The sequence below is a fragment of the Suillus discolor genome (assembly GCF_016758755.1).
Source record: "Suillus discolor strain FC423 chromosome Unknown F5147scaffold_4, whole genome shotgun sequence".
NCBI classification, from domain to species: domain Eukaryota; kingdom Fungi; phylum Basidiomycota; class Agaricomycetes; order Boletales; family Suillaceae; genus Suillus; species Suillus discolor.
This window is the reverse complement of record NW_024541251.1, coordinates 225,542-253,517: the sequence shown is the minus strand read 5'-3', so window position 1 is coordinate 253,517 and position 27,976 is coordinate 225,542. Positions and strand designations below refer to the sequence as shown.

At 48.3% G+C, this 27,976-nt stretch overlaps 13 protein-coding genes across 13 annotated transcripts; 5 read left to right on the top strand and 8 right to left on the bottom strand.

Moving 5' to 3' along the window:
• Nucleotides 1-238: 238 nt before the first annotated feature.
• Nucleotides 239-3,283, bottom strand: F5147DRAFT_566839 (uncharacterized protein; the record flags this gene model as incomplete). The annotated part of the gene is made up of 12 exons (XM_041430825.1): nt 239-337; nt 384-431; nt 488-524; nt 780-811; nt 861-989; nt 1,042-1,338; nt 1,456-1,689; nt 2,183-2,502; nt 2,547-2,565; nt 2,615-2,775; nt 2,829-3,116; nt 3,187-3,283. 12 exons carry the CDS (start codon nt 3,281-3,283, stop codon nt 239-241), a joined length of 1,761 nt encoding a protein of 586 aa, XP_041298379.1.
• A 160-nt stretch (nt 3,284-3,443) lies between these two features.
• F5147DRAFT_668918 (histone deacetylase complex, catalytic component RPD3) lies at nt 3,444-5,954 on the bottom strand. Its single transcript, XM_041435409.1, has 13 exons — nt 5,810-5,954; nt 5,696-5,748; nt 5,565-5,640; nt 5,390-5,507; nt 5,257-5,331; nt 5,099-5,206; nt 5,015-5,045; nt 4,811-4,952; nt 4,670-4,762; nt 4,512-4,620; nt 4,325-4,465; nt 4,107-4,274; nt 3,444-4,053 (listed from the first exon to the last, which is right to left on the bottom strand). Exons 1-13 carry the CDS (start codon nt 5,858-5,860, stop codon nt 3,563-3,565), a joined length of 1,656 nt encoding a protein of 551 aa, XP_041298378.1. The 5' UTR covers nt 5,861-5,954; the 3' UTR covers nt 3,444-3,562.
• An 18-nt stretch (nt 5,955-5,972) lies between these two features.
• On the bottom strand, nt 5,973-6,801 carry F5147DRAFT_250735 (uncharacterized protein). The gene is made up of 4 exons (XM_041428837.1): nt 6,456-6,801; nt 6,274-6,401; nt 6,194-6,217; nt 5,973-6,144 (listed from the first exon to the last, which is right to left on the bottom strand). The coding sequence occupies exons 1-4, from the start codon at nt 6,697-6,699 to the stop codon at nt 6,055-6,057; spliced, it is 486 nt and encodes a 161-aa protein (XP_041298377.1). The 5' UTR covers nt 6,700-6,801; the 3' UTR covers nt 5,973-6,054.
• A 23-nt stretch (nt 6,802-6,824) lies between these two features.
• Nucleotides 6,825-8,647, top strand: F5147DRAFT_668914 (succinyl-CoA synthetase beta chain SSC-beta). The gene is made up of 9 exons (XM_041435408.1): nt 6,825-6,948; nt 6,997-7,068; nt 7,131-7,203; nt 7,262-7,361; nt 7,416-7,506; nt 7,555-7,901; nt 7,951-8,190; nt 8,242-8,445; nt 8,501-8,647. Exons 1-9 carry the CDS (start codon nt 6,910-6,912, stop codon nt 8,583-8,585), a joined length of 1,251 nt encoding a protein of 416 aa, XP_041298376.1. The 5' UTR covers nt 6,825-6,909; the 3' UTR covers nt 8,586-8,647.
• F5147DRAFT_626942 (uncharacterized protein) lies at nt 8,648-14,126 on the bottom strand. The gene is made up of 7 exons (XM_041432702.1): nt 14,083-14,126; nt 13,603-13,993; nt 13,140-13,550; nt 12,957-13,087; nt 11,785-12,909; nt 9,835-11,733; nt 8,648-9,779 (listed from the first exon to the last, which is right to left on the bottom strand). The coding sequence occupies exons 2-7, from the start codon at nt 13,952-13,954 to the stop codon at nt 8,754-8,756; spliced, it is 4,944 nt and encodes a 1,647-aa protein (XP_041298375.1). The 5' UTR covers nt 13,955-13,993; nt 14,083-14,126; the 3' UTR covers nt 8,648-8,753.
• A 16-nt stretch (nt 14,127-14,142) lies between these two features.
• On the bottom strand, nt 14,143-15,042 carry F5147DRAFT_603626 (breast carcinoma amplified sequence 2). Its single transcript, XM_041432283.1, has 4 exons — nt 14,840-15,042; nt 14,620-14,792; nt 14,416-14,569; nt 14,143-14,365 (listed from the first exon to the last, which is right to left on the bottom strand). Exons 1-4 carry the CDS (start codon nt 15,020-15,022, stop codon nt 14,219-14,221), a joined length of 657 nt encoding a protein of 218 aa, XP_041298374.1. The 5' UTR covers nt 15,023-15,042; the 3' UTR covers nt 14,143-14,218.
• Nucleotides 15,043-15,065: 23 nt separating this feature from the next.
• On the top strand, nt 15,066-16,353 carry F5147DRAFT_250623 (NADH or F420H2 dehydrogenase). The gene is made up of 6 exons (XM_041428836.1): nt 15,066-15,226; nt 15,276-15,726; nt 15,780-15,802; nt 15,854-15,894; nt 15,949-16,025; nt 16,081-16,353. The coding sequence occupies exons 1-6, from the start codon at nt 15,109-15,111 to the stop codon at nt 16,193-16,195; spliced, it is 825 nt and encodes a 274-aa protein (XP_041298373.1). The 5' UTR covers nt 15,066-15,108; the 3' UTR covers nt 16,196-16,353.
• Nucleotides 16,320-17,731, bottom strand: F5147DRAFT_565850 (maintenance of telomere capping protein 1; the record flags this gene model as incomplete). The annotated part of the gene is made up of 4 exons (XM_041430772.1): nt 16,320-16,748; nt 16,801-16,935; nt 16,986-17,143; nt 17,197-17,731. The coding sequence occupies 4 exons, from the start codon at nt 17,729-17,731 to the stop codon at nt 16,320-16,322; spliced, it is 1,257 nt and encodes a 418-aa protein (XP_041298372.1).
• A 1,040-nt stretch (nt 17,732-18,771) lies between these two features.
• F5147DRAFT_250608 (uncharacterized protein) lies at nt 18,772-19,647 on the top strand. The gene is made up of 2 exons (XM_041428835.1): nt 18,772-19,433; nt 19,483-19,647. Exons 1-2 carry the CDS (start codon nt 18,853-18,855, stop codon nt 19,589-19,591), a joined length of 690 nt encoding a protein of 229 aa, XP_041298371.1. The 5' UTR covers nt 18,772-18,852; the 3' UTR covers nt 19,592-19,647.
• Nucleotides 19,648-19,833: 186 nt separating this feature from the next.
• Nucleotides 19,834-21,546, top strand: F5147DRAFT_566653 (uncharacterized protein; the record flags this gene model as incomplete). Its single annotated transcript, XM_041430811.1, has 4 exons — nt 19,834-20,139; nt 20,186-20,813; nt 20,863-21,037; nt 21,090-21,546. Coding segments are annotated over 4 exons (1,566 nt in total), but the record flags the coding sequence as incomplete, so codon positions are not given.
• Nucleotides 21,547-21,679: 133 nt separating this feature from the next.
• On the top strand, nt 21,680-22,616 carry F5147DRAFT_668902 (Tim17/Tim22/Tim23/Pmp24 family-domain-containing protein). Its single transcript, XM_041435407.1, has 3 exons — nt 21,680-21,853; nt 21,912-22,113; nt 22,174-22,616. Exons 1-3 carry the CDS (start codon nt 21,708-21,710, stop codon nt 22,456-22,458), a joined length of 633 nt encoding a protein of 210 aa, XP_041298369.1. The 5' UTR covers nt 21,680-21,707; the 3' UTR covers nt 22,459-22,616.
• F5147DRAFT_566220 (uncharacterized protein) lies at nt 22,553-23,631 on the bottom strand (the record flags this gene model as incomplete). The annotated part of the gene is made up of 4 exons (XM_041430789.1): nt 22,553-22,621; nt 22,676-22,773; nt 22,827-23,438; nt 23,493-23,631. The coding sequence occupies 4 exons, from the start codon at nt 23,629-23,631 to the stop codon at nt 22,553-22,555; spliced, it is 918 nt and encodes a 305-aa protein (XP_041298368.1).
• Nucleotides 23,632-24,047: 416 nt separating this feature from the next.
• On the bottom strand, nt 24,048-24,917 carry F5147DRAFT_767991 (small GTPase superfamily; the record flags this gene model as incomplete). Its single annotated transcript, XM_041440922.1, has 5 exons — nt 24,048-24,420; nt 24,475-24,508; nt 24,557-24,650; nt 24,783-24,800; nt 24,852-24,917. 5 exons carry the CDS (start codon nt 24,915-24,917, stop codon nt 24,048-24,050), a joined length of 585 nt encoding a protein of 194 aa, XP_041298367.1.
• Nucleotides 24,918-27,976: the final 3,059 nt, after the last annotated feature.

The following is a 27,976-nucleotide window of genomic DNA, read 5'->3' as shown; positions in this document are numbered from 1 at the left end:
AAGTATTGTTGCATCACTATGACAGTAGCTAGATTTTTGTATCTGTTGCAATATTTGAACAATTGTATGTGTACTACATACAGTAGTGTCTCGTCAGGGTTCAACATTCCTTGTCGAGAAGCCTGTCACACGAGGCGGAGAATCTACAGAGTCTTGAAGACGTCATCGTAATTCGATGAATATAAATACCAAATCCCGGTTGTATCTTCAAGTTAGTGTCACACAGATAACATGTACTCTACAGCTTTGCCTTGTTTTCAGTAGGACCTCGTACGTTAGCCCGTACCACGCCTTCTTGACAAGTGACCGCAACCAGCTTGCCAGCTTGCGAGTACAACTTATACATCATCAGAAAGACTGCAGCAAATATAAACACCACATACCCTGCCATGAACCACTGCTCTACCGGATGTAGCTCGAGGACAAATTACCTACATGAGGAAAGATATGAACAAGAATGACTTTCAAGAAATGATAAGACACCTACCACGTAGAGTAATCCATCTTCACAACAAAAGTTGTCGCTAACAGCAGTTGAGAACACAGTGGGTCAAGTAATAGAGAGGAAGCATACTCATAGTACCATATGGAATGATCTAGTGTAGACTAGGTAGAGTTTGTAAGCGGTTTCGAAGGCACAAAACAGCACCGTACTCACAGACATGGTAAGAGCATCAGGACCATCTGAGTTTCGCTTGAGTTTAAGAACATCAGACGCAGCGGAGATGCTAGATATGGCGCAACATGAGGGTATCTCTCGTGAGTCGAAGGCTGCTTACAAGTTGAGGTCTGAAAGGTATGCCAGAATACACTGATGATGTGGGTTAGACAAAAACCAACTAGTCATGACAACATCCTACCTTCTGATAAGGTGCCCCGTAATGTGATGCTTGACCTGTTCGGGCTTGCATCCAATGCATGGATGTTTGTGTACCATTCTCAGTGGTCAATCCAGCCCTTCTGACTGAAATTGGACCATTTTCCTTTTCCTACAGGCAAGGTAAGCTGGATTGCGAATAAGAGTAGTAGGGCAGACACTACAAGTGCATAAGACAAGAACAGGTCCCGAACTTTCGCAGGAAGGTCCTCCCTCGCAGCCCGGCGTCTGTACAGCACTTCCTCAAGCTCGCATTCCTCAAGTGGGGGCGCCTCGGGCATGGGCCACTGGTATGTAGGTTGCCATGGTTCCGGCTTGTGGTAGGAACACATTAGCTGAAATATCACCTTTCCATTCTGAACTGCTTTGACACTTCGGGTAGTGTATGACCGCCCTTCCCGTAGCCTCTCGACAAAATATATGATAGGAATAGCAGGAGATGCACTCAAAAGAAAGTAACACTAAATGGAATTGAGTATTGTCGCCCAAAAAGTTATACACGCGGCTCACGTGCAAAGACTAGTGGGCAACATGTTCCATTAACTTTCAGTACCGGATACGAAGAAGAATATCCCTACATGCAACCCAAACACGGGATCAACACAATTGGTGGCGGCGACTATTGCTTGTGAGATGACCTGCCCTCCGAAAACCCCTCGAGCCTTCGTGGGTTTGAATAAAGTCTTTGACCGAAAGAGATTTACTTCGATCTGCTCAAGCTCCAATGAGGTGGAAATCTTGGAGCTTTCGGCTTGGTTTGGATCATCCATAGTAAATGCCTGAGCTGCGGCAAAACAGCTATTTCGTGTGGCCTGGGAGGAAGGTCTTGACTACTGCCGTCTTCGACGAGGCTAGTGGCAGTGACTCGTGAGGTGTTCCGGAGTAAGTACCGGTAAAGCTGGCAATAAGTATTAGTATGAAACCGAAAGCAGGTGAATTCCACCGACTGGATCACCCGCTAAATGGGCGATGATGACAACCAGCTTGGTACTAATCGCCCGGTTGAGTTTGTGAAGCACGGTGACCGGAACCTTTTTTGACCCGGCTATATCGGCCTACAGCTAGGTAACCGAGTGAAAAATCACAGGAAACTCGGTCGGGATTGGTACTTACATAAAGATGCGTACGCTGTAGCAGATTGTTCAAAAATTTGTAATTAAGACGAGTGTATGATATTTATGGTTGGATACAATTATAAGTTCGGACTGGACCAAGATCCCCTGAGTCATGATTGCCATCCCAGGCGAGCGCTTAAACAAATCAAAAGACCTCGACGTCGATGGTGAATCCACATTCATGGCAAACTTGCCGACCCATGCCATCCCCGATGTCCTCCGTTACTCCGAAGACATGTTTGTGCTCCTGATCTTTTCGCCTTTGCCACACACCTTCTCTAGTCCGTCTGCGCAAGTCTCGCAGTCCTTCCTCGAACTTCTTGTTTTTCTTGTTTTTCTTTTCTTCCGTTCGACGCTCCCATTCAACATCTAGAGCCTCTGGTGAACCCCATTTCTTCCACGCAAAATCTTCGACTTGATAACGCAAGAAGAGCATCATATTCGCGAACGTTGACTTATGAGGATTAGCTTTCAGTAGATGGGGTAGTAGCTCTCGATCCCGAAGTTCGGCTGGATCTATCAGTATATGCACTACGACCAAGTCAACCACTCACGGTCAGTTAGAAGATAATCCTGATCGTCTGTCAGAGAGGATGAAAGTGCAGGGAAAGCGAAAACTTACTTCTTTGCACTCAGTCTTTGTCAACAAACTGTATTTCTCTGGGTGTTCTTCCTTGCATTTGTTACATACCAGGCATCCAAATATCTTCTTGTACGTGTAATCAATATCGATAGACTGGCATTCTCTACACTTCGGATTCAAGCTCGGATCCAAGTACATCGCTGTGATGCCACTATCATTAGGACCTCAACAGAGAGGAAAAAGTAAGACTTACGCGGTTCCAAGTTCTGCTTGGCTCGTTGTCTTTCTCGTTCTCGTTCTTTCGCCCTTAAATCTTCGTCCACCTCCTTCCCTTCCTCAACCAAAAATCCACCTTTCGAGTTGACCATTTTAGACAGGTCATAATCAAAGTACTTGCCGAGGCGTGAATCACGCTTCAGTGGCTTAGGAGCTGTCGGTGAAGTGGACACAGCTGGGATCACCTCGAGAGGGCGTTTCTGGTTCGGATTTGGCGTAGATGACGGGCCTGCATCCTGTTCTCGTTGTCTCTGCCTTGCTTTTGCTATGGTAGAACTGCGTTTAGCTGAAATATGGACTGGAATGTGGGCACCCCCGTGACATTACTCATGTACCTTTGAGGCGGTTCAGCTCAATGCGCTTGACTTGCTCGGGTGTCAGAAGCGAGTTCTCGGCAGTGGAAAGCGTAGAAGAAGTATTCCGTCCTTCCATCATTAATGTTCGAGACCTCTAGTGATTGATTGTTAGTAAGAAGGGTCGGAGACGGTGTTCTAGTTCCATATGACAAAGACTCGAGTTTTACGGATTAGGAAGTTGGTATTTTTGCCATTAATGAACGAGTGAACAGAACTGATCCGCTGAGCAACTGTTAGCATACTACGTCCCATGCACTGTCTGCAAGCTTTTTCCTGGTGTTCGATTAATATATCGGTAGCATAATGACAGCAATGATAGCAAGCAATATACAAAGTGGTCAGCCGAAGCAAGTCATCAACTTTCTACACTTGTTGCCGTAGCATCGTTCATTTTTGGCGATTTATCACCCGAGTAATGATCTGTCGTGCCATTGGCGACGACTGGTTCGATAGGTGTAGGCCCGCTTTCTGTGGTCGTTGGAGTATCGACTTCCATCGGCAAATGCCCGCCCAACACGGGGCGAACCATCGTGGTGTGTCCACTAGGACCAGCCCCATGGGTCGAGCCCGCAGCACCCGAACTCAAGATGCCTACACCGATACCAAACCTCCTTCCACTAGCAATGTCCGCCTCGCTTGAGCGGCTTCTCGGTTCGCTGTCACGATCACGATGCTGTGCGTGGTCTCTACGCCCCCCTTCTCCTTCATCATCCGAGTCAGACAGTTCTCCGTCCACTTGGACGCGAGAGTCCAATAACCGTCGGTGTCTCCTGGTATCAGGAGGAATCAAGTCTTCGTCCTGATCAGGGTCATCCATGTCGTCGTCTATCGGCATTTTTGGAATATCTGGCAGTTTGATGAACATTCCAGCACCTTCCAAATACCTTTTAAGTCCATACCTGTCATATGAATACCGGGAGGCCCTCCCAAATGTCGCAGATTTTCGAGTACAATATTCTTGACACGTTCCAGGTACTCCGGTGTATTCATATCCTCTGTATTTGACGCCCTCACGTCTAATTCGTAGTCTGGTCCAAAATACTCGTAGTATTCATTCACGGGTATTTCTAGATCATGTCAGTCCGAGGTGAGAGAACTGCGCTGAAAGAAGGCCAACCTGGTGCCAGTTCAACGCCAGCTGCCAGACCAGTTTCATAGGCCCATGCCCGACTGACATTGCGCATCGTATAACCCCCACCTCCAAGCAGTAGTAGAGGCTTGTTGAAGGACTTCACAAATTTGACACAGTTGGCATGCCCTGAATGAAAGTTCAGACAAGTTAAGGGTAACACTTTTGGTCATACCTCGCATAGATAGGTTTAGGCAGCCGAGCTTATCTCCCGACAAGGAGTCCGTTCCACATTGAAGAACAATAGCCGACGGGTCATACGATTCCATGACCTCACGGATCACCTGTATTGAAAACTTGTAGATGCCAGCTGGAAAAGAAAACTTCACTGACAGGTTCGAACACCGATTTATAGTTTTCGTCCGAGATTCCGTCACGCAATGGGAAGTTGAGAGAGTAATATTTTCCTTTGCCTATTCCTATGTCCTGATAGGTGTCAACAATATTCCACCAATAAGACAAAATGACACATACCCGCAATTCGCCAGTTCCTGGAAAATACTCGCCATATTTGTGGAAACTGACCGTCATGACCCGATCTGTGGTGTAGAACGCTTCTTCTACCCCGTCGCCATGATGAACATCGATATCAATGTAAAGGACTCTGGTATGATACCTGGTGGGTTTCGATCATCAGGACCATGTCAAGATTAGACTCTGCAATTAAAAAGCGCGCACCGGAGCAACTCAAGAATGCCCAGCACGATGTCTGCGACATGTAATCAGCGTGAAGATAGCTGTTGTAGAAAGAATTTGTATGACCATTGACATAGCAAAAGCCGCTTGCTTCACTTTTCTTCGCGTGATGAAGACCGCCGGCCCAGTTTACGGCAATATCACATTTGTCTCGACTAAGACGTGCAGCACCCTCTGCAGGACGCGTGAGTGTTGACTTATCATACCCCGTGAAACACTGTTACCCATAGAGCCTCCGGCTGAGATAGAACAGTAGTCGAACAGCCCATCGAAAACAGGGCAGTCATCACCAACGTTGTCTGCGAGAGGAGGCCAGGATAGTTAGATGACGCAAGAATAAGAGGCGGAACTACTTGCATTTATGTTGTTCTTTTATGTACGAATTCATATTGCTGGGGGTGATGCGACTGAGGAACTCGACGTATTCGTCAGAGTGAAACTGTGTCATTTCGCGTTTTGTTGCAGGTTTAGCACGCTGCGGGAGGTAAAATTTGAGTCGAGTGATCGTCCATGCATTCGCAGGTGTACTCACGAATATCTCCATTTTCTTGTACAGACCATAGTTCATGACCAAGGAATGACACATTCGTATACGAGTTGGTTTCATCCTGTTGGCAGATAATCATGTCACAACCCTCGGCCTGACAGACAACCATAACCCACGGGTGCCCGGGACCATAGTGGAAACCCCCGATGTCCGAGTCGAAGAAGTAACACTGACGGGGAGGTAAGCATGATCTGATCGAGGAATTTCCAGCTGCAAAGAAAATGACTTACAACTCTCTTCTTCTGACCTTCACCATCGAGGGGTATCATGTTTTGTGACATGGTCGAAGAATGAGTATAATAGTGATAGTGAAGGACTGTCAGTATTAATGGGCAAGCAGCCTTCAGTTGCGTTAAAGATTACTTTTGTAAGTTGAGGCACTCTGAGCACACGTGATCCGGCAACGGTGGATTTAACAACTCAGTACGAGGTACTATTACTAGTTGTGAGATATGCTATACAACACGCTCGAATTTCAGATTTTTGCCTTTCCTAACAGCGCTTCGCTACCCTTGTGGACAAGAGTGGAGGGAGCAAACCCAAAATCATCGTCAAGTTTGATGTCCTGCGCAAGGATTTAATAAACCCCCATTTGCAGATGAAAACCCACTGACCAACTCTCCTGCTATGACCCGGACCTACGAATTTAAGCATTTAAGCACCTCGTTTGCATCATGAAACACTATGGACAGACCATGGACCAATGATGAACTGCATGTAACCCTGCAAACCAGAGCTGGATGAAAAAGATCAAGGGACTGATGAAGAACAGTAGTCGACACAAATTGAAGCTGAATGAGGGGAGAAAGGCTAGCAATATCACTACCGTTTGAATGAGACGAGTCCACAACTGAGTCAACCATGGTGGAAACTAACATGAGGGCGTTGCTCTGGGCTCAGATGTCCAAACAATTTTTTTAACTCCTTTATATTTGCAATGAGGCTGGCCTCGAGGATAATTCATGACCGAGGCTATAAAACATCGGATAGATAGAAGATTAGTAGTACTAAGTATGCGCCAATGGCAATTCAATAGTGCATGTTCCTTCTGCCAAATTTCGAACAACCCACGGTTTAAAGATAGGTTGTCCGAACTCAAGGCGAGGTCACGGTATTCCATCTGCCAGAGCTATTCCAAGCTTAGAAGAAGCGGATCAGAGACTGGAAGATTCTTGTGATAAAAAGTCCACCGTCGTCGTCACTCTGGCTGAAGAACACAAACATGTGTTTCCATGCCCTTTTCATCGACACTCCGCTGATATAAGCAACCCGCGCCCCCGCTTTTCCCGAAGGGCTGAGAATTATCACATTCAATCACACCTCTTCCTCAATGCTTGCCTCCTTCAGAACAACAGGCTCGTTGGCCCGAGTAAGTGGGGTTTCATTCATGTTTTTTTGTATCTAATTGGTGTTATAGCGAGCAGCATCTGCTGGTCAAAGGCGCTTCCTTTCTATTCACGAGTACCAGTCGGTGAATCTACTAAACTCGGTGAGATTGCTCAGAAATCGTCAGCATTTTCATAGCGTGACGACTGCCGCTTTGATCCCTAGTATGGCATACCAACACCAAAGAGCATCGTTGCAAAATCTCCTGAAGAGGCCTACAAGGTTGCTCAGAATTTTGGTGAGCGTTTGGAATCTTCATCGTGACGTGTATTCCTCGCTAAGACTGGGATGCTTAGGCACGGACAAACTCGTAATCAAGGCACAAGTGCTTGCCGGTGGCCGGGGCAAAGGAAAATTCGACAATGGCTTCCAGGGTGGTGTGCATACCGTCGACAGGTACGTAACAAGCCAATAGAGATGTCCCTACTTCACAACTCATGTGGTTCAAAGCCCACAACAAGCACAGGAATATGCTGGCAAGATGATCGGCTCAAAACTCATCACGAAACAAACTGGTGCCGGTGGTAGAATCTGCAATGCTGTTTGTACATTCATTACCAGCTATTTCTCGTCTCTGACTACAGAACAGGTTATGCTTGCTGAGCGTCGTGATCCTTCCCACGAATACTATGTCGCTGTACTCAACGACCGTGTTACCCAAGGTGTTGTTCTTGTCGCGTCCAATCAGGGAGGCATGAACATTGAGGAAGTTGCTGCGACTAACCCCGGTGCTATCATTACGACTCCCATCGATTTTGAGAAGGGTCTGAGCAAGTCAACGGCCCTTGAACTTGCTAAAACTCTTGGAATTAAGGAAGGTGGTCAAGATGAAGCGGCAAACATTTTCATCAACCTGTACAAGATATTCAAGGACAAGGATGCCACCCAAATTGAAATCAACCCCATGTCAGAGACTGTTGATGGCCATGTACTTTGGTGAGTGGAAATCTCACAACCCACGTTGCTCCCCTTCAATTTGTTTCAGCATGGATGCCAAATTCGGTTTTGATGACAATGCTGAGTTCCGTCATGAGGATATCTTTGCACTCCGCGATATCTCGCAGGAGGAGCCATCAGAGGTTGAAGCTCAGAAGGCCGGTCTGAACTTCATTAAGCTCGATGGCAGCATTGGCTGTCTAGTCAACGGTGCTGGATTGGCCATGGCCACAATGGACGTTCTGGCTCTACATGGTGGTAATCCCGCCAACTTCTTGGATGTCGGGGGGTACGTAGAGCCTGATGCTACTGTGTTCTGTACTTGACTACTTATCCTCAGAGGTGCCACCCCCGAGACGGTTAAAAAAGCCTTCGAGATTCTTCTCTCTGACCCCAAGGTCAAGAGTATCTTTATCAACATCTTCGGTGGTATCATGCGCTGCGATTACATTGCCGAGGGCGTCATCAAAGCAACCAAAGAGCTTGGTCTCACTATTCCATTAGTCGTCAGATTGAAGGGAACAATGGAAGCAGAAGCGAAGGAGTGGGTTTTCTTTCTTCACTGTTACCAAAACTCAGTCTGACTCTTAATCATATAGGATGATCAAGGCGTCTGGTCTGAAGATAGTCGCATTGGATAGCCTTGACGAAGCTGCCGAGACTGCTGTGCAGCTGGCAGTTTAGAGGTAGACTTAGATTATTCACCTTGCTTATAAATTATTGTGATCAGCTTCGGGCCTCGTACTCGTGGATTGCTAGCAGATATGCATTGAGAGGGTAGGAAAATAACGAAACAACATATAATAACATGTCAGAGAAACGTCAATATATCGTCAGGTAGCATTACACGTATCACCACGACGGACGTCCATATGGTAGAGGTTGTGCAGGACTATACATAGTAGCGTGCGAAGGTTGAGGAGCAGAGTGTGATTGCTGCATCGGAGGCATACCATCAGGACGCCCTTGTCCACGGCCAGTAACAGCCATGTACGGTTGGGGGCCATGAGCCATCATAGGAAGTGCGTGCATCATCACAGGACTCCCAGCATACATTGAATGATTCGCATGTGAAGGAGTCGCTGAATGCAACACGGGACTCATCACCGGCATATTGCGAGGGCGGGGTTGGGCAGCTCCGTTAATCTGTGGTGGCGACTGCGAGCCGTGTGGCATAGGCGGAGGCCCATACATCGACGGAACCCCATTTGGTGAGGGATATGCCATCAGCTGCGTAGGGTATGGCGAAGTTACCGGCCTCACTGCACCAGAGTGGCTTTGGGATGGAAGAGGAACCCATATTGGTTGGCCGCCACCAAACATGGGTGAATGCCCATTGGGTCCGCGCGGAGCAGGGCTTGGTGGTGGATACACGAGGGGTGTGGGACTAGGTGGGTGGGCCATCATCGGCGAGTAGGGAAAAGGGGGCCGGCCGCTCATGCCTGGCGGATGGACAGGACTATATGTATAATTGGAAGGACGGCTGATGGGTCCGGCTACAGATGAAGATGGTAACGTACTACTGCTCCTCGTAGCGGCATTTGATGAAGTAGGTACTTGCTGGAATGCACGTGTGACATCATGAAGTGACATCTTGGATGGAACGTTTGCTGCTGAAGTAGGAGGGGGAGTTTCTCCATCTTCAGACTTGACATCTTGCAATGTAAACGGTAGAGCAGTAAGATCATCCGCAATGCCCTCGAGGGAGTTTACTGCATGTACTAAAGCCTTGTCAGAGGGCTGCGACCATACAGCTTTTAGATGCTCGGGATCCGGTGCCCTCGCCGGAGATTCCTTTGCAGATGAAAAGCTCAAAGGGGATTTCGTCCATGGTGTGCTGTATGATGTAGATCCAGGAGTGATGAGATTTCTGTCAACCTATATACCTGTGAGCCACAAAAGAAGTTGCATAGAAATACAACGGAATACCGACCGATTCATCCGAGCTCTTAGAGTCCAGCTGCGTTGAAACAACGAGTCTTGGGGAGCTCGTATCTTTTCCAAGACCATTCACAACACGACTGATTGTGACCGTCTCCTTGGTATAAAAACTTTTGTCAGATTCAGATGAGTCTACGGCCGAAGAGAATAGAGCGCTTGGCGGATCACTTTGTGGAGATGCCGGTATTTCGTCCAGCTCGCTAAAGACGGTGAAGGACACCGCATGCTTCTTTAACTCTTGACTAGCTGTGTCGGACGGGATATCACGATAAAATGCTACCGCAGAACCCACTGGCATCTTTGGTTGAGCTCTAGGACGTTGCGAAACGGCTTCCGCTTTGTTGGTGCATGGTAATACACTTTGGGCAGCGGGGGTAAGTTCTGGTGGGTTAGGAGGAGGCGAGCAACTGATTGTGTCAAGAGCATCTGCGCTGGCGCCATCTGGGCTGTTTTCCGGAATAGATGGACAGATAGCAACCCTCCTCCACGACGGAAGGTCGTCGACCTTCGACCTCCCATATGACAAACCCGGCTTTGTTGATCCAACAGGAAGATTGACCTTAGGTCCTAACGGAATGGCAAAAGACGCATGATTATGCCGTGCTCGAGGAAGGTGTACGCGAAACCTGGGTTTACCCCTGGGAGACAAATGGCTCCTGTGGAGCACATCATTCAAGGAGAAGTCTTTCTTGCTCATGCCCTCGACCGGTGGATCCCAAGACATTATATCCCATCGAAACTGTGAACGCACATTCTTCAAAAAACGGGCTTGCCGTTTAGGAATAGGATCCAAGGGACGTGATTGGCTAGGGAGGCGGACCACAGCAGTCAGTCGAGGCGAACGTGGTGGTTCGCAGCCAGTGACGTCGAAGACTTCGTGTTCTTCCCCAAATTCGACGCGACGTGGCCTCAGTGCAGGAGGAAGCCATTTAGGCGCGCCTGAATAACCCCGACCATTAGCATTGCCCTGAGATGGAGGGATATTTGGTTCGGGCGGTGCATCTGCAGTCTCCTTGATGGCCTGTTTTGCAGATTCCGTCTCTTTCATGTCATCCAAAGCTCCCTTGATGCGAGACATCACATCATCGAGAGCAGACATTCGTACGCGGAAAGCCGGGCGAGTTAAGCGTTGCGGAGATGTGGGCAACGTCGTGTGGTTAGACGAATATGTCGTTAAGCCATCCGCAGTAGAGGAACTCTTCGAAGGTGATATACGCGCCACTGCCTCCTGCAGCGATTCCGGACTCGGAATGCTCACTGGAGTATCCTGTAACGGTTTTTCCGCAGTCTCCTTTGCAATTTCTTGGTTCGTCGATGCGGATGGAGCTGAAACTTCGCCAACAAGCTCAGTGGGAGTTTTGCGACGCCACACATTTGGAGACTTCGGATGAGGAGGAAGTGTCTGAGGCTCCGAATCTTCAAAGAAGTCACTTGCGACAGGCCGAGAGGGACGGGACGGTCTTTCATTGCCTTCGTGTGGTGCCTCGGTTTGCGGGGCCGCTGGAGCACCAACGAATTTACCCATATCAGAGAAGTCCACCACCTCGAGATCCTCATCTGCAGAAACGGTGATAAACTCTTCTACCCTAAGCAACGGCGCAGGCGCACGGGGCTGTACAGGCGTTTCTCGAAGCGCTGGCGGCGACGATGGAGGTGGAGCTTTGCTTCTCCAGGAATTCGTTTTCGAGGAATCGTGAGATTGTTCTGCATTTGAGGGCACAATCGGCCTCGAAATCATCGGCGGTCTGACAGATGCTCTTAAAGAAGGTGGTCGCCCTATCGGCCTGACAGGTGTTGGACGTTGTGCCGTGGCATCGAGCTGCAGCGCTTGCTGGGAAGGGGACTTAGCTGCTGCCGCAACCTCCTGTATCAGTTTCACGGCTTCCGCTTCCTGCAGATGGAATGAGCCGTGTGGGATGTTAGCCACGTCACAAATACCCACTTGAGCGTTCTTCTTCTCTTCGTGTGCCTTGAATTTCTCTTCCAACGCAGCTGCCTTCTGTCGCGCACGTTCTTTCTCTTTCTCCCGCTCCTCTTCTTCCACCTGTCGTCGCTGTTTTGCGCGCTCAGCTGAGATATGCATGGCCGTCTTGTGGGCGTCTTCGATGCTCAGCGTAGGAGTCATGAATGGGGCAGCAGTTTCGGAGGTCACCGAAATAGTAGACAATAAGGGTGACTGACCAACGACACTACCCCCATGAGTTGTAGTGGGCGAATCGAGATGTTGTTGAGAAGCAGACAGAGGTTGATGTGGATCTCTGGCAAAAAGCTTTCCAGGCGGAGCAGTTGAAATATGGGGTGGACGCTGCCGAGTGGCATCACGTTTCAATGACGGCAATGGTGGAGGGCCCATGTTCGACAAACGACGACCTCTGCTATCAAGCATGATTTCGTGCTTCTCAATAGGAGAAACGGACGGAAGCCCGTCCCAGTTTGGCGGCCCATTCATTGAGAGAGAGGGTAAACCGTCACGAGTCCTGCCGAAAGGAACATGGGGACCAGGACCGTTTCTCGATGTGCGCGATGAGCGATCATAGTTACCCGCAGGTTTTTGGAGTAATTGCACTGGTTGTACAGGTGACCGCATCGGTCCATCTCGTCCACTACGCATGTCCACTGGAGGTGAAATATGCTCTATATGAGAGCCTCTCCTAGAGATCGGAGCCCCAGGGAGATGACGGGTATTTGGATGAGAACTATATGGCTCAAGTCTGTTTGAGCGTTCATTGAAAAGAACTCTTGAACCTTCCGAAGGCGAGTAGCTAGGATGCGAAGATACAGGGGACATTGACGGATGTCGAGGAGCACGTGGTAGATCCTTGTGCACGAATGATGGAGAGGGCCTTGATCGTGGCCATCTCCGGTCAAAGTCGTCCGCAAAACGATCCTCTTTACTAACAGGTGCTTTGCCGCTGTCAACAATCTCTGGGTGGGGCTCGACTGTATCCGTAGCTGGGTCGGGTGATGATACATTTTGCGCACTAGCTTCAGCTGGTGATATCTTGTACTGTCTTCCGTCACCAAATTCGATGACTCCGTCCAGAAAATGGTCGTCATCTTCTTCCATCTGCGAAATATGAGAAAAATGAATAGGAAGAATGAATTGAAGCGGACCTCATCCCAGTGGTGGGCGTTTGGATCAAGGTGAACACCTCGAAATGCATCAGCTTCTTCTAGCGTCACACTTTTTGAATGAGGAGCATCAGAGGGCTTCTGTGATTCAGTGACCTTGGGTGATGGTCGGCCTAAAGAAGGCAGATCAATTCGCGAACTGCACCTATAAAATTTGCAACATACCATGAGCAACTTCGGCAGCCGTAGGAAAGTCTGAGGGGCCCGCACTGTCCGGCAATAGGACCGGTGCCACGACTTTCAGATGCCCCCAAGCCGGTTTGGACGTAGTATCCTTCTTCCCCGTGGCGGACGAAGTCGATGGGATAGCTCGCGGTTGTGGCTGAATAACTTTGCCAGCGACGGGAAGCTGCGGGGCAGCTGGAATGGAAACGGGCGCTGGTGCAGCGGCATGTGGAAGAGGCTGCGGAGGAGGTCCATTGGATGAAGTTGATGGTGTTGAAGAGACTGGAGGTGCCGCGGATGGTGGACGCGACCAACCTGGACCAGTTGTAGTTGATGAAACAGGCGCTGCTGTGAGCTTGGTGGTCACGAGCCGCGAATGCGTGCTTATTGGTGGAGCCACAGGCCGGACAGCTACAGGACGTCATATGAAGATTATTATTATAAAATACAACATTGAACTTACGAGCTGGACTGCCAGACTTGACGACAGGTACATGGTTCGATGACGTGGTAGCAGACCCTGAGGAGGATGAATTCTTCTGTAGGAACTTCTTGTTGATGTTGACAGAAGTAAATTTCTTTGGATGTGGGGCAGCTAATGACGAATCTGAAGCAGGAAGAGCCAGTTGAGTGCGAGATTGAGTTGATGAGTTCGTAGGTGAAATCAATGGAGGTGAACTCGAAGTCTTGAGGGCGCAAGCTGCGACTGCAGAATGTTCTTCGGATACATTGGATGAACTCAACAGCCCACTAACATGTTCCTCTTCTGCATGATTCTCAGTTAGCCCCGTGTTTGAGTTGTCGATATTGGCCATATACGCGTCCCAAGACGCCGATAGTCAGTTTTCTGGTGCCTAGAGATTATAGCAAGAGCCGAGAAGGAAATCAAATAAAAATACACAACAATGAGCTAAAACACACGGTTAACTTGTTATTGACTTGCCTAAAAGCTTTATGTAGAGTAGACAAACGAGATTTTCGTTGTCGTTGACGAGCGGAAATATCAAACGAGGGCAGAGTGCAACGTTGAGCGGCGGTTAGCCTATTTCGGTTAAGTACTTCTAATAAGCTACAAACTGTTACATGCTAGCAAGCTCAGCCTCCTTTTTATTCAGTCGGTCAACTTCTGCATCAAGAGCCACATTTGCCATCTCAATCTGAAGGATGCTCGATATCAACTCTGTCCATTTATTCTCCAACGATGTCAACTGGTTTCCAATTCGCGTCTTCAAACAAGTATGAACACAACTGCTCTCCTGATCAACATGAAACATACCTGAGAGTTCTTGCGTTCTCGGTTAATATCTGTGGTGCGCTGCTTCAACTCCTCGAGCGCTGTCTCTGCTTGCTTGGCTGTCGCTTCTAACAAGTAATTGTGAATTCTCCAAGCGTTGGGTCCATATGTCTGCAGCAGCGCAAGATTTGTGTGCCTTTGAGAGAGCGTGAACTCAAAGTACTCAAAGGGTAATTAAAAACCCACCGAATACGCTGGTGCTCTAGTTGAGACTGTGCATTCTTCAGCGCTTGCTGCCATTCCTCATCTGTGCCTGGGGTAGACGTCGGTGCCGGAAGTTGATATCTTATGGTATCCAAAGGTGCTAAAGGCTGATGAGCCTCAACACGCGCAAGCTCAGCAGCAAGCTCGGGTTTGTCCTGCACCATATCAGGTCTGTGAACGATCAAAAGGTGGCTTTAAATACCTTGAAGAGCTCTATTGGAGGGGGAACGCGAGGATGCAGAGTCTGCGGTGGTTTTGGCTCGCGTGCTAGTTCGCGCTCGACTTTTTCCCTCAATATTGGATTTTTCTCGAGATCATTGTCATAGTAAGGTAATGAATCGAATATTTCTGTTCTGTGAGTGTCGTTGTCGATGAGTGAAGCCATGGTCTACTTGACGGCGCCGGTCACGATTCGGATCGGAGTGTGAATTTACCGTTTGTCTGAACCCACCGAGCAAGTAGCCAGCAAACATGTCGTTCCGCACGGGTCTGCGGGTCACAAATCTACTTAAAAGCTCGTCGAAGAGACCAGCGAGGACCGTTGGCGTCGCTTTGACGCGAAAAATACAGTCGTCATCGTCGTCCAGAGGTAAGTTATGCCTGCCTAATCACCGATGACCGTTTTGACAACTTTCTAGCCTCCGTTTCGCCATTCACCGAGCCTACGTCTCCGAATCCTACAGCTACCAAGTATGCTGAGACAACCGAGTCATTACACACATATGGATCATACCTCATGCAATGTCTCCCCAAATTCGTCCAGCAGTTCTCTGTATTGAAGGATGAGCTTACTTTGCACATCTCCCCGTCTGGCGTCATCCCCGTTTTGATTTTCCTTCGAGATCACTCACAGTGTCAGTTCAAAAGTGTCGTGGATATCACCGCCGTTGATTTCCCAGAACGAGAGAAACGCTTCGAGGTGGTTTACAATATGTTGAGCGTCAAGTATGCGGCGAGGATTCGTGTCAAGACCTATGCTGGTGAAGCGGACCCTGTACCTAGCAGCGTTTCTGTCTTCAGTGGAGCAGACTGGTATGAACGGGAGACGTGGGACATGTTTGGCGTCTTCTTTACTGGCCACCCCGATCTGTATGTCGCGTTCTATATCCATATGAACCGGTGTCTTGACCTTGTATTTACAGGCGTCGCATACTGACAGACTATGGTAAGTTTTCTTAGATGCAATAACTCGCACTTCTCATAGATTTTTGTTTAGGCTTCGAAGGTCATCCCCTCCGAAAGGACTTTCCATTGTCGGTGCGTAGCTACCAATACAACCCACTAATCGTAATGATAGGATCATCATTTTAGGGCTACACTGAAGTCCGCTACGACGAAGAGAGGAAACGCGTCGTTTACGAACCTCTGCAATTAACGCAGGCTTTCCGGTCAGTCAGGAATCATCTCGATCCCTGCGCTTCCTAATCACCTGATCATATATAGAAACTTCGAGTCTCTGTCACCCTGGGAACAAGTAGGGCAAGGGACAGAGCCCATCAGGCCTGCAGAGCTCAAGCCTGTTCCTCCACCCCAACCCGAACAGCCTCCAAAGAAGTAGATGTTACTACGTTATTGATTGATATACATACATACACAACATTCATATCCTCTGAGTGCAGTCGTGTTGGGTCGTCGTAAGGTAATACATGAGTGGGGCAATAACATGTCAGTGGAAAGGTACATCAAGGGGATTGTTCAGAGGGCATTTCTTGAGGCGTAGGGTGCTCGGCTGCCTTCTTACCCCATCCCATCCGTGCGACAATGTAGTCCTGCCCAATCACTTCAATGCCTACCCTGAGAGACTCAGCTACAAGATCTTCCACCCAGTCATAATCATCCCAAATTTGCAACCAACTACCGGGCACAGCCTGTGTTATAGTCGTGTGCACCAACTTATGCCCGGGATCAGACAGCTGTAGCAGGAACTGGAGGTTAGATTGCTGGGGCGTTTCTGCGGACTGCTCTGAAGTATCAACGGGCTGGGGAAGGGTGAAGGATGTGAGGAATGGCTGGATGCGGAGGTAGACAGAGGAGTATGTGACAGGATTCTGAATAGATAACTCTTTGGGTGGTACTTTGGAATTGGTCTTGATGAATTCATCTATATTTGCCTGGACGGAAAAGTGAATCTCGCGTGCAAATTTCTTGGCATTGGCCCCTTACCTGCGCGAGCTTGATAGCAGCATCGTATCCGTCCACCGAATTGAAATCCCGAGGAGTTCCTGCTGCAGACTCCTTTGGTTTTGATTCGACACCTCGGTTGATAATCAAATCGCCACCCTCGACCTGTTCCATGACCTAAGCAACAACATCAGCTTGGTGGATACCCGTAATGTCTTGGTGCGTACCCTAGCGAGTGACCGGTATACAAGCGATTCGACACCATCATATCCTTTCATATCATGACTGAGCCATACTTGAATGACCTCGTGTTCAGATATAGGAGGAGCAACCACATTCAGAATGTCTGTCAATGTAGACAGTCCGACTTTCTTGAAATCTTGTCCTAGAGGGTACGATTTAACTGACTTTGAATCAACTCGTCGCACACAGACGAACCAAGTTTGTCGAGCTGCGCAGTCTTTGCGTACTCCAGGACTCCCTCTCCCAACTTACTGATGTGTTCATTCTTGGGAAGGTTCTTGACCTGCTCGTCCACTACAGACCTTGCTTGTTGGTAAACAGTATTTGCACTGGTCCATACGCTGCCCCATCCCCAACGATTTGAGGAAGCCGCCAATGCAGGCTCAGCTTCAGCCTTGGCAACAGGAGCTGACGATGGTTCTGGTTTTGCCACGAGAGAAGAAGTTGAGGAGGACGGATGAGCACCGACTTTAACTCGTTCAGTGCTCTTTCTCAGTGATGGAGTTCCCGGGCGCGAAGCATGTCGCTCTATATGTGATGTCGTGGAGCGGGTTGGCTCTGAGCTCTTCTGAGTTATCTCATCAATGAATGCGAGAACATCCGCTGGGTCTCCTGCGCTGTCCGTATTAGCAACGGGTCCACGCGTCGTTGGTGCGACTGGATTAAGGGAATCAAGATCATCGAGAAATTGAAGAGCTTCTTCTTGCTTTGACTTTGATTTAGAGGCCATCGTGGTAGTGCGAGTCAAGCAAGTCGGAAGGACCCCAGACTTGGAAAGCGGAGTCTAATCATAGCGCGCTTACGTCGAATACATCAAAACAACTTGTCCACATTCGTTCACTATTCCCTTTGTATATGGGTCGTAAGAAGAAAGTCGAGCGGGAGGTATACCACGTCGGTGCGAGCTCAGTCCTTCATCGCTATCACTATTCACATCCTTGCTGGTAGAGGTTATCACCAAAGCTCGCGTCAGTGAGGAAGGAGACTGGGTAAGTATATGACACTGCGCTTCGCACAAAGATCTAACCGAGTTGTCTAGGAATATTATGTCAAAGTGGGTTTCTATACGCGTTTGATTGCGTCCTCTAATGATTCATAGTGGGCAGGCTACGACTCCGATGCAGACACGTCAGATTCATTTCCTTTTCATTGATCGCGAACTCATTTTCTAATGCAATATGCAGTTGGGAGCCATCAGATAATGTAAAACAATGCGAGCGGCTCTTGTGCAGCTTTTGGGATCATGTTGGTAATGACGACGACGACGATTACGCCGTCGGATTCGAGATTACGGCGAAGGACCATTGGATAGGTGAGACTCGGCTGATGTGCTTGGTGGCTCAACTGACTTGTATGCAGAGCAAGAGAAGGAGTTCTTCGCGACGCAGTTCTCAGAAGGAAATCGCAAAAGCGAAAAGGATACGAATAAGCCACCGATCAAGCAGGTGAGTTCACCTGATGATACTCAATATATTGTCTTACACATTATACATAACAGACTTTAGAGCCAAAGCAAGTCAAGAAAAATACTCATAGGTTAAAAGAGCCCGATATCCCTCTTAAGCGGAGATCTCCGGCGTTGTCAGCCCCGCGAGGGAAAAAGCGTAACAATACACTCATTAGTTCAGATGTATGCCATCTTTTATTTATCATCGTGCTGCGAAGCTTAGGCGACAGTAGTCAGACTCCGATTCATTGGACGATCGCCCATTGAAACAGCGGCGGAAATATACTCACTCAAAGTCCCGGAGCACTAGTACAGCAGACAAGGTTCCGTAATAGTCGCCGTCTCTTTCATTCTAACCTCAATGCTCTCTATAGGAACGCTCATCAGCGGCCCCGTCCCCTATTATGTTCACCGAACAACCATCTCGTCCCCTTCCGCCACCACCAAGGCCATCGACATCTTCTGCCACACCATCGGCGAATGTACCTCGCCCACCCAAAATACAGACCGTCCGGACTCACCAAGATCAAAGGAGCAACCCTCTTGTCAAGACTATAGATCTTCCCTCGAAGGCAGTTCAATCTGGGAGTACTCTGTCAACGAAGCAACGTATAGCAGCGGGATCAGGTCCTTCCGTAGCACCCAAGCCGAAGCCACTGCAGACAATTCCGAAACTTCTGACCGGTTTGTCATTCAAGAAGAAACCCCTGGAAGCAAAAGATCCTTCGTCTGCAACTAGTCCGTCCTTCAAAGAGCCTTTGTCCACGATTAGTTCCTTTGAGAAGCCTTTCGAGAATGAACCTTTTTCGGCGACTAATGCGGAATCGTCTGATCCTTCCACTACAACACCCGTCGGAGTTGACCCGTCTTCAGCCACAACGCAGATGATAGAGGAGCCCTCTACCATTGTTTCAGGCTGGGAATATAATACAGAGATGTTTGCGGCTGCAGATGACGACCCTCCCCCTCCCTCATCTGTACCCCTGTAAGTGCGCTCGCGTATCATCAGACATATCCATTTGATGGCTTTTTAGTATTCAGCATCAACTCGCGAATCCAGCTCCCCCTAAGCGAGCCCCTGAAAAGGCCGCAGATGAGTTTCTTCAAAGTCTTAGTCTTAACATGCCAAGGTATGTATCTTAGGCTACTCACATTCGTTTGCGCTCACGACATGCATGCCAAGTCTTAATAGTCCTTTGTGCGTCTTGTTTCACTAATTTCAATCACTAAATGCTCATGACAAAGTTCAGGGAGCCTTCAGTTAGCGACGGCACCCAGGACATTGATTCCTTCCGACCAAAAGCTTTAACATCGATGAAAGCTTCTGCGATGCCAAAGTTTGTGGCGCTTACTCGCGAATATGAAAAGTGTTCTAATCTTCGAATAGGATTCCCAAAAAGTGGAAATGGGAGGGTGATCTATTTGTCGACTTTGCTAAGAATCAAGCCAAGAAAGTTTGTGAAGTGACGATCAAGGATGCGACTGATTCGCACGATAACGGTGCTCGCATGAGTTTCATGATGGCGCAAACTAATTCCATCCGCATCCAAAAACTCTACAATGTTACGGATCTCACACCGGTTTTTCGTGCATGTGGAGAAGCCCAGCAATTTGCCAGACTTGAAGCTTTGGAAAATCAAGATAGTCAGGCACTGCACGGACTGTTTCGTTACATGTCAATTCAGCGACAGGTGAGTCTTTTTTCCCGTTAATGGTCTATGCTGACAGAAGGCAAAGGTTGCTGTTCTCCCGCTGTCGTTGGATGGCGCAGAACTTGCTCTGCTTTTTATTTTCAGCCCATCATTGGATGCCCTTTGTAGGTTTTTGCGCGTACCAGAGCATCTACGACAAAATTCGCAGAACACCCATGTTTTGGTAGCCCTGTTGCCATGGCTGATCTCGTCTGCCAAATACATCACAGGAACGACGCGTAACCGAGTCGATAAAACCATACAGCAGCTATCGATTCCGAGTGGTCAATCGAAAGACAGCCGTCGTCGCATACTGAGAGAGGCTGCCATGGCTATCGATCTGCTTTCAATTCCACGCGAGCTCTTGGATTTCATGCAGTTTTCAAACAGGAAATATTGTATCTGGTCCTTCCCGGCCGACGGAGCAGCCTTGAATCCTGGTTTTGAGACCCGACAACTTAAATACGTACTGGACAAGACCAAAGCTATGTCAGTTAGCCTTGACGCAGAAGCTCGGGTAATATTCATTCATGTCGGAGCCCTCAAGACTTTTCACGAGCTTTCTGCTGTGGTCACCAAGCGGCGCGACGCGCCTGAAGTTCGCTTTTTCACCTACGGCACACATGAGTCTGTTCCGTCCAGCAGGTGGGGCATGCGCGAGATTTTCCCTTTGGGTGAGTATTTGTAAAGCAGGGCGATCGGTGTCACTGACAATCTTCAAAGGTGGTATTGTCACCTTCACGCCTTTGGCTATCGCCGAAGATCCTATTGGATGTCACAGTTTGATGCGTAACCTCGCGCAGCATCCCCTCTGGGAATGTTACCTGATACCTTCGATCGTGGGTTTGAGCCATGCCCTGGCATGCGGCAAGGATAAGCCAGTTCCAGAAATTACGAGGTGAGTGTGATGCTCCTGTACCATTATCCTTAAACTAATAACGTATCTAAAGTATGGACTCGTGCCTTCTTCCCATTCTGGACCTGGCAGACGCAGGCAGCATCTCTGTCACGAAAGCGCCTACCAAACATAATGATGACGCCTGGATTGTCGAAACCCTTGAGCAGCAACTGTTGGAAGTAGAAGATGTGCTGCGAGAATGCGTTAAAAGCTCGATAGAGCGCTTCGCTCACTCCAGCGAATCTGACATCCTGATTGAAGCGGACCGGGAGATTTCTCAGGATCTCATCAATATGGAGCTGCAGCCTAAGTTCATGGACAATTACCGCCGATTTGTGGTCATCAGAGCTGCATCCGAGGACACTCGCAGCCTCCCTGAAGGCGGATCGGGGGTATGTAGTGTGATTTTTCCATCAGCGGCGTCTACTGACCTGACTTGTAGCTCGAGTGGTCTTCGCTATCAAACTTTGCATTTAAGGATGATTACTTCCTTGGATCATAGATTTTAGTCATGTACCATAGTTTAGTCATGTAGTCAGTATTCTTCAAGTTCAACAATCGTGTACGAATCAGTTTACATGTGATTGTACCGCCGGTCCGCAGGCGTTCCACTGGCACGCAATTGATTCCTTTAAGAAACCCCGCCGATGTCTTTAGCTGGCACACAACCATGTCCAGCATTACCCAGTGGCTATTAGACCCCCGCATACACGACTACCTTGCCATCGTAAAAGGTGCACGTAATGGCTTTGTGTACGGAGTTAAAGTCAGATTCCCTCACGCGTTGATCATGGCCATTCTTTTTGGTCGAGGAGAGTACGTTTTTCTCTGCACTTGGAATCGTCTTCACTGCTGGACCACTGTCCTCCTGTAGCTGGAGATCTCGCTTTCTTGTTATATACAAAGCAACCAAGCAGCACGCCTTCAACCTAGCAAAGTTTGTTTCACTCTACAAGACACTGTTGCTACTTCAACGAAAGGCAAACGGAGGCAAACAACGTAGCGCGGATACATTTGTGGCTGGCTTGTTGGGAGGGTATGTGGTCTTCGGCGATCGATCAGCCGTGAACGAACAGGTACTTCAAATGAGTTCTTGTCCGTGCTAGTCCTGTTGAAATCATTGGTTTTCCATCTAGATAGTCCTTTACGTTGTATCCCGGGTCATTGCTTCGTTCATGCCACGCGCAGGTAGTCCGTACTCGAAAGCGCCTGCAGGCGCATCTGGATCTGTGGTGAAACCTATCCCGCCAGACCCGCGGTATTTCTCTGTCTTCGCGGCTCTATCATGGGGTGCCGTCATGTGGCTGTTCCAGCACCGCGGAGAAGCCATTCAACCTGGCATGTTCAACTCGATGACATACCTTTACCGTGACTCCGAGGTATGGACTGATCTTAGGACATTGTTATGGCATAATACATAGAGGGATGATAGATTTTAACGGTGATTCCAGACTCCTTTACACATGTGCGCACTATCTTACATGTCATCAGATATCCATATCCTCCTATTATTTATTAGATTGCATCGAGCCAGTAACCCTGCGGCACGTAATCTACAGTTCTTGCCACTCTCCGACATTTATACTGCATGCTTCAAAGTTAGAATGGTCCCGTGTGATAAGCTTCTGCTCTTCGTACCTGGAGCATATCTAGGGCAGCTGTCAAAGCTTTCCGACACAGGGGACAAGAGGAAAGCTGGGCAGCCAAGTCACGCATCTCCCCTGCTATATCAGTGGCTGTATTTCATCCGTCAGTAAGTGAGATTGAGATGGGTACAAGATCTGCATACCTGCTTCGATTTGGGTGGCCAGGTACACCCGCTTCTGCTCCCAGAGCTGAGTGGCCCACTGCTTGTGCACAGGACAAGTGCCGTATCCGTGCGGAAATATGTCCTCATTGAGCAGTATATCTCGTAGTTTATATTTCCGGTATTCATGGAGCCTCAGAAGCTCATGGTATGCGGTGACAGTGGGAATAATTCGTATATCCTCTTTGGTGTATGACGAGAATGGGGGATGTAGGAGGTGGGCGCTTGCCTCTGCTGCAATCTTGGGCAAGTCATGTGCTGTAGCATATGCATAAACGGGGAGCGGATTAATTGAAGCATTGGCTTGAACGTGCAAGTGGAGTGAACATATGATCGTTTCCGGAAGTCCATACTTATCAGCCAGATGAAGCATGGACGGAAGAACCGGGAACGGGATGATTGAGCCTGCGTGCAATTTGAAACGAGGTCTCGCTTCATCTGGATTCTCCGTAGGGGGAGGTTCGGGGGGTTCTTGAATGAGGCGGAACAAAGTTGCTAAAGCATGCTCCGTTTCATCCAAGTGGAGAACTGCTTCCTGGGGCCTAGGCTTGTCGTTATCACCCACTCCGTGGTCACAGCATGCAAACATATTCCCTTTAAGGTCAATACATATTAATTCGAATACGAGATGGACTGGGACATACGTACGGAACACTTCGCATGTTTCAATAACGTGGCGGCTCACTTGAAACTCTGTGCCATCAGGCAGTGAGCGCACGTGTAATTTTGGTGGGCCACAAGTACTGCAATCGGCATAGCTTGTACTGCTGATGTTTTCGCTAGTCATATCCAGGATTAGTGCATGTCCTCCACCCTGACTTACTTGTATATATCCTTTATAGTACGGTAATGTGTACCAATGTGCAACGTTTTTGCACTCGTGTCCGTTGACGTACCAACACGCGAATGAGCGGCAGTGGGAATGTCCCGAGTCTGACCACAGCAATTCCGTAGTCCAGGAACAAAATTCATCAAACCTGTCAACCTGTACCAGAAACTGCCAGTGCATTGAAAAATACATCGCGGACTAGATCGCGTAAGTCACAGCGTGAGGAGTGGGACGTGTGATATTGTAGCTAGAAGAAAACCATGATAGCCCGAAAGCGAGCGAAAAGAACAAAGCAGAAGAATCGTGGAGGTATCATCAAACAGAGGTAAAGGGAGTATGAAATCTAAGTCGCCAATAACCAGAGAAGATGTCCTTCACATAACCACGCATTTGGGTTTCTTGCTGCCGCCGTCCTTTGGTTGCTTGTCGCTCTGTTTCCCCCCTGATCCACCAGATTCCAATCGTTTCGTCTGCCGTAGGGCACGTACTAGGTTGGTGAAAAGTAGCTCGACGTTATATGCTGTTCTTGCTGATGTTTCCATGAATTCACAGCCAAATGTCCGAGCGAGCGCAATGCCTTCCTCACGTGAGACTTCACGCTCGTATGTCTTGTCGCACTTATTGCCCACCAGCATGAAGATAGGTTTTTGGCGCTTAACTTTGAGCATCGACTGTCTGAAAACGTCCAGCCGTTCAAATGTTGACCGAGATGCGATGGAGTAGACCAGAATAAATCCCTGGCCTTCCCTGAATATGAGATTGTGAGACATGACAAAACAAGAGAGCGCAGTGATTACGTACCGAACCCATTGGTCACGCAGCGTGGCGTACTCCTCTGCATGGACATCAGAGAGATAGCAAAGGTGTAACGACTAGTACTCACCCTGCCCAGCAGTGTCGATGACTTCGACGAAGCACATCTTGTTATCCACAATTAACTGCTTCCTATAAGCGTCTTCTATTGTCGGGTCGTAAGTCTGTGAGTAACTATGAGTCAATTGATATGAGGGTGAACAAGAACACATACCTCTGTACCATAATATAGGAGGAAGGGTCGAGGTCATTAGATTGCAATAGAAAGTTCATAGTAGTTGGTTGGGCTTACCAACGAAACAATTGAGAGTGAACTAGAAGGGAACATGAGGCGTGGATGGGTAACAATAGTCATGAGGACTGACCTGAACGGCCAAAGCAGTTTTACCGACACCACCATCGCCAAGCACAGCAACCCTCCAGCTATCCATAGCTATTAATGATAAATTAGGGATAATAGCGGGATGGAAGCAAGCGAAGAAGGATTACCTTGAGTGTGATCAAAAGAGATAGAACAGGAGTTCTGTTGTCGGAATTGAATTATAGTTGTTAGAGAGGGTACAGGGGATGTGTGTACCTTGAGAAGCCGAAAATGGAGTTTGAAGCCGGAGAAAGTGCCAAGTATATAGGGATACCTTAAGAGATGAGGATTGAGCGAAGGAAGAATATTCGGAAGTCGTGCAGATCGTATATGGTCGTAAAGAAAGGCGCGGAAAAGGACTTTGAGACTTAGAGAGAGAAAGGAGTAGGAAGCGGAGAGAAGAGAAACTTGCGTTGATGTACGACTTGGCTTGTCCTTCCAAGTACTCCATAAATTTACATCAAAATACTTATCATATAATATAATTTTAAAGTTTATATTATATTTATTTACATCACCGCCTACGGACATCTCCATCCACCCTTACAAAGCAATGTTCTTAAATCGAATGTCCCCTTAAAAGCAGTGTCAAGAGGTATTCAATGTGATGATGGACAATTGCGGTCGACCTAATTAATTGCCGTCAGACAACCACATGCATGGCCCAATTGCTTATCGTTCCCGTCCACCATTTAATTAGCCCCTCGACTGACAATTGACAGTCCTCCATAATACTAAATACCTCTTGGAGATGCGCCTCTCGTCCGGCTATCATTTGACCTCCGAGTTTCGCAAAATTATGCAGGTAATTATGTTCGGCGCTCAGCTCCTCTTATGATTTACCTACGTGTTCTAACACTGTCTGTCATAGGAGGGCCCCCATCTGGGGCTATCATTCTCACTGTTCCGTTGGGAGATTGAGTTAGGGCCTTGGAGCCACAAAATTCAGGGCCATCTTTGGCCGCGGCCCACTCAAATAATCCAACTTGATCTGCGAGGGTAAGGAACGCCATCAGATACCTATAAAGCTGGGCGACCCCTGTAACTTCCCGCGACGATCAACAAACCACATCGTTGTCTTTCTTTTATTGTCAGGTCGAAAAAGTGACTTTTAACCGAACTGCCGAACTGCTGCATTTGGAAACTATACACTCAATAGGCGCTCGTCAAAACTTCGTGTCGCGTGACCCGCCAATCCAGATCGAAGGGGAGAACCGCGCTCACGGATCTGGCAGCCCTTTCACAGATACAATTCCTGTAATCAAACTAGATGCTGAAACTTGAAGTTGAAGTTCTGATGCGGTATATATTTATACAGATGACGTTGAGATACTACTGGAACTAATAGTCGTGTGTTCTCGCCCTCAGTACAGAGTTCAGAGACTGCCACGAGTCAAGGCCAAAGTTGCGGTCGTATTGATGCCGTCCTTCACATGGACTTTACGACCAATCACGATACGATTGCGCCACCGCCACCATGGGACGTTACGTATCAACATCCTCGACAGAGCACCTGACGGAGTGCATGGAAGCCTCGCCAAAGTACTTGTCTCCCCAGTGTGGTTCAACGAATACACGGTAAGGACGCACTTATCGTCATCGATGACAAAATCCACCCTGTGTTCTTTCTGACGTAGAACCAGGTCGATGAAACTTTCCCATCCGAGTTTCAGCCACGTAACTTAGACGTGATGTTCATGTCGTCACGACATGATGCTCTCGGGTCTAACTTATTCGTGATGACATGCGGCGACGAATTTGTCGCATATGGGGCCCCCGACCAGTTAATTGAATGTGTGAAAACCTTATAAACTTTGCGGCGAACATCCTTCGGCACCTAAAATGAACATTTTCTATCGTAAGAAAGCCTTCATATGGTGATACTCACTCGCTCGGGCCACCTAAAAAGATCGAAGCTCACTAGGTTTCACGGACGTCTGATGAACTCTGACAAAGTGCATCGTGTCAAAGTATTGTCACGGTCATCAGGCTGACTCATCGGCTAATTTACGGAGAGATCATGCCTGGCGTACTGCGGGTGCTCGATCTTATCCGAAGGAGCCATCCCCGTCTAGTCATCGTGATTCTCACCAGATGGGAGCAATCACGCTCGAGTTGCACTTCTGACACGTGTATTGCGGTAGACAGTGAGCAAGCGAGTCTGATTCTGTCTCATTGTTGATACCACGGGGTGCTGCACATCCAATAGATGTTGAGGCATTACATGGCGGCGCTGGTCCAGCCTGGGGGCTCTTTCAAGTGGCCTCCTGCAACAGCATCCAACTTGAGGGACTGACTTGAATCCGATAAAGCCACCGCGAGTAAATCGATAATCACGCTGAAACCGCAACAGCACTTGTCGTCGATCGACATTTCCGACACATCGTAATTCTGCTCTGCTCTGCTCCACCTATGCCGAACTGCTTTGTGCACATCAGGCTAAATATCCTAATTGGAACGTCGACGTTGATCCCGGCGGCACGAGGCTGGACTCGGACATGTCAGGACTCAGGAGTGGGCGCTAATCAGCTCCGGGGATCGTGGATTTCACTCGTCTGTCCCCTCACCCCACGAGCTGCCAAGTGCCCAGAACTAAGACGTGCCTTAGCCAGCGAGAACAGAGATAAGTGGGAAGTAATAATAACAATACCAACCAACCTCCTACCCAATTGGCTCGCCCTCTTCCGAAACTTTCACTGTGTCGTAAAGTTAAGTTTCAGTTTTTTTGTCGCTGTCTGTATTCAAGGGTGAAAATTATTTTGGGTCGGAAGAAAAGAAGGTAATGATTGGCGCACAAACATATGAATTTTGGTACAATTGAAGAAACTCAGGCTACTACAGGTTGCTTCGGGATCCCTTTTCCGATCACTTCTTTGGAAGGAAGGAATTGTGACGACACGCCTTCTGCGCGTGTCCATGGAGTACGCTCTGAATCGAGCACCGAAAACGTAATGGTTGGTCCAGACAGCCCGTTTCCAAATCTTTCCAATACCCGTCCAGACGTTCACTGATTAGGAACGTTGTGCCTTGCTTGAGCGTCTGGTATATATAGTTGGTCTTCGAGCGGCAACTGATCATATATAATATCTTCTCGAATCTCGACATGATAAGATGTTGGCATACCCTTAC

Coding starts and splice junctions, on each gene's coding strand:
- F5147DRAFT_668918 (XM_041435409.1), bottom strand. CDS start 5,860: ATGTCACAAAACATGATACCCCTCGATGGTGAAGGTCAGAAGAAGAGA. Junction 5,508..5,564: donor ACAAGAAAATGGAGATATTC/GTGAGTACACCT, acceptor TACCTCCCGCAG/CGTGCTAAACCTGCAACAAA. Junction 4,953..5,014: donor GGCATTCTTGAGTTGCTCCG/GTGCGCGCTTTT, acceptor GAAACCCACCAG/GTATCATACCAGAGTCCTTT.
- F5147DRAFT_250735 (XM_041428837.1), bottom strand. CDS start 6,699: ATGGAATACCGTGACCTCGCCTTGAGTTCGGACAACCTATCTTTAAAC. Junction 6,402..6,455: donor GCCCAGAGCAACGCCCTCAT/GTTAGTTTCCAC, acceptor TTCAAACGGTAG/TGATATTGCTAGCCTTTCTC. Junction 6,218..6,273: donor CAGTTCATCATTGGTCCATG/GTCTGTCCATAG, acceptor TTAAATTCGTAG/GTCCGGGTCATAGCAGGAGA.
- F5147DRAFT_668914 (XM_041435408.1), top strand. CDS start 6,910: ATGCTTGCCTCCTTCAGAACAACAGGCTCGTTGGCCCGA. Junction 7,069..7,130: donor CGGTGAATCTACTAAACTCG/GTGAGATTGCTC, acceptor TTTGATCCCTAG/TATGGCATACCAACACCAAA. Junction 7,902..7,950: donor GTTGATGGCCATGTACTTTG/GTGAGTGGAAAT, acceptor AATTTGTTTCAG/CATGGATGCCAAATTCGGTT.
- F5147DRAFT_626942 (XM_041432702.1), bottom strand. CDS start 13,954: ATGGCCAATATCGACAACTCAAACACGGGGCTAACTGAGAATCATGCA. Junction 13,088..13,139: donor GGCTGCCGAAGTTGCTCATG/GTATGTTGCAAA, acceptor TGCCTTCTTTAG/GCCGACCATCACCCAAGGTC. Junction 12,910..12,956: donor ACGCCCACCACTGGGATGAG/GTCCGCTTCAAT, acceptor CATATTTCGCAG/ATGGAAGAAGATGACGACCA.
- F5147DRAFT_603626 (XM_041432283.1), bottom strand. CDS start 15,022: ATGGCTTCACTCATCGACAACGACACTCACAGAACAGAAATATTCGAT. Junction 14,570..14,619: donor CTAGAGCACCAGCGTATTCG/GTGGGTTTTTAA, acceptor GCTCTCTCAAAG/GCACACAAATCTTGCGCTGC. Junction 14,366..14,415: donor GAGAACGCAAGAACTCTCAG/GTATGTTTCATG, acceptor ACTTGTTTGAAG/ACGCGAATTGGAAACCAGTT.
- F5147DRAFT_250623 (XM_041428836.1), top strand. CDS start 15,109: ATGTCGTTCCGCACGGGTCTGCGGGTCACAAATCTACTTAAAAGCTCG. Junction 15,803..15,853: donor TCGCATACTGACAGACTATG/GTAAGTTTTCTT, acceptor ATTTTTGTTTAG/GCTTCGAAGGTCATCCCCTC. Junction 15,895..15,948: donor GAAAGGACTTTCCATTGTCG/GTGCGTAGCTAC, acceptor TCATCATTTTAG/GGCTACACTGAAGTCCGCTA.
- F5147DRAFT_250608 (XM_041428835.1), top strand. CDS start 18,853: ATGTTCACCGAACAACCATCTCGTCCCCTTCCGCCACCACCAAGGCCA. Junction 19,434..19,482: donor CCTCCCTCATCTGTACCCCT/GTAAGTGCGCTC, acceptor ATGGCTTTTTAG/TATTCAGCATCAACTCGCGA.
- F5147DRAFT_668902 (XM_041435407.1), top strand. CDS start 21,708: ATGTCCAGCATTACCCAGTGGCTATTAGACCCCCGCATACACGACTAC. Junction 21,854..21,911: donor ATTCTTTTTGGTCGAGGAGA/GTACGTTTTTCT, acceptor GTCCTCCTGTAG/CTGGAGATCTCGCTTTCTTG. Junction 22,114..22,173: donor GATCAGCCGTGAACGAACAG/GTACTTCAAATG, acceptor TTTTCCATCTAG/ATAGTCCTTTACGTTGTATC.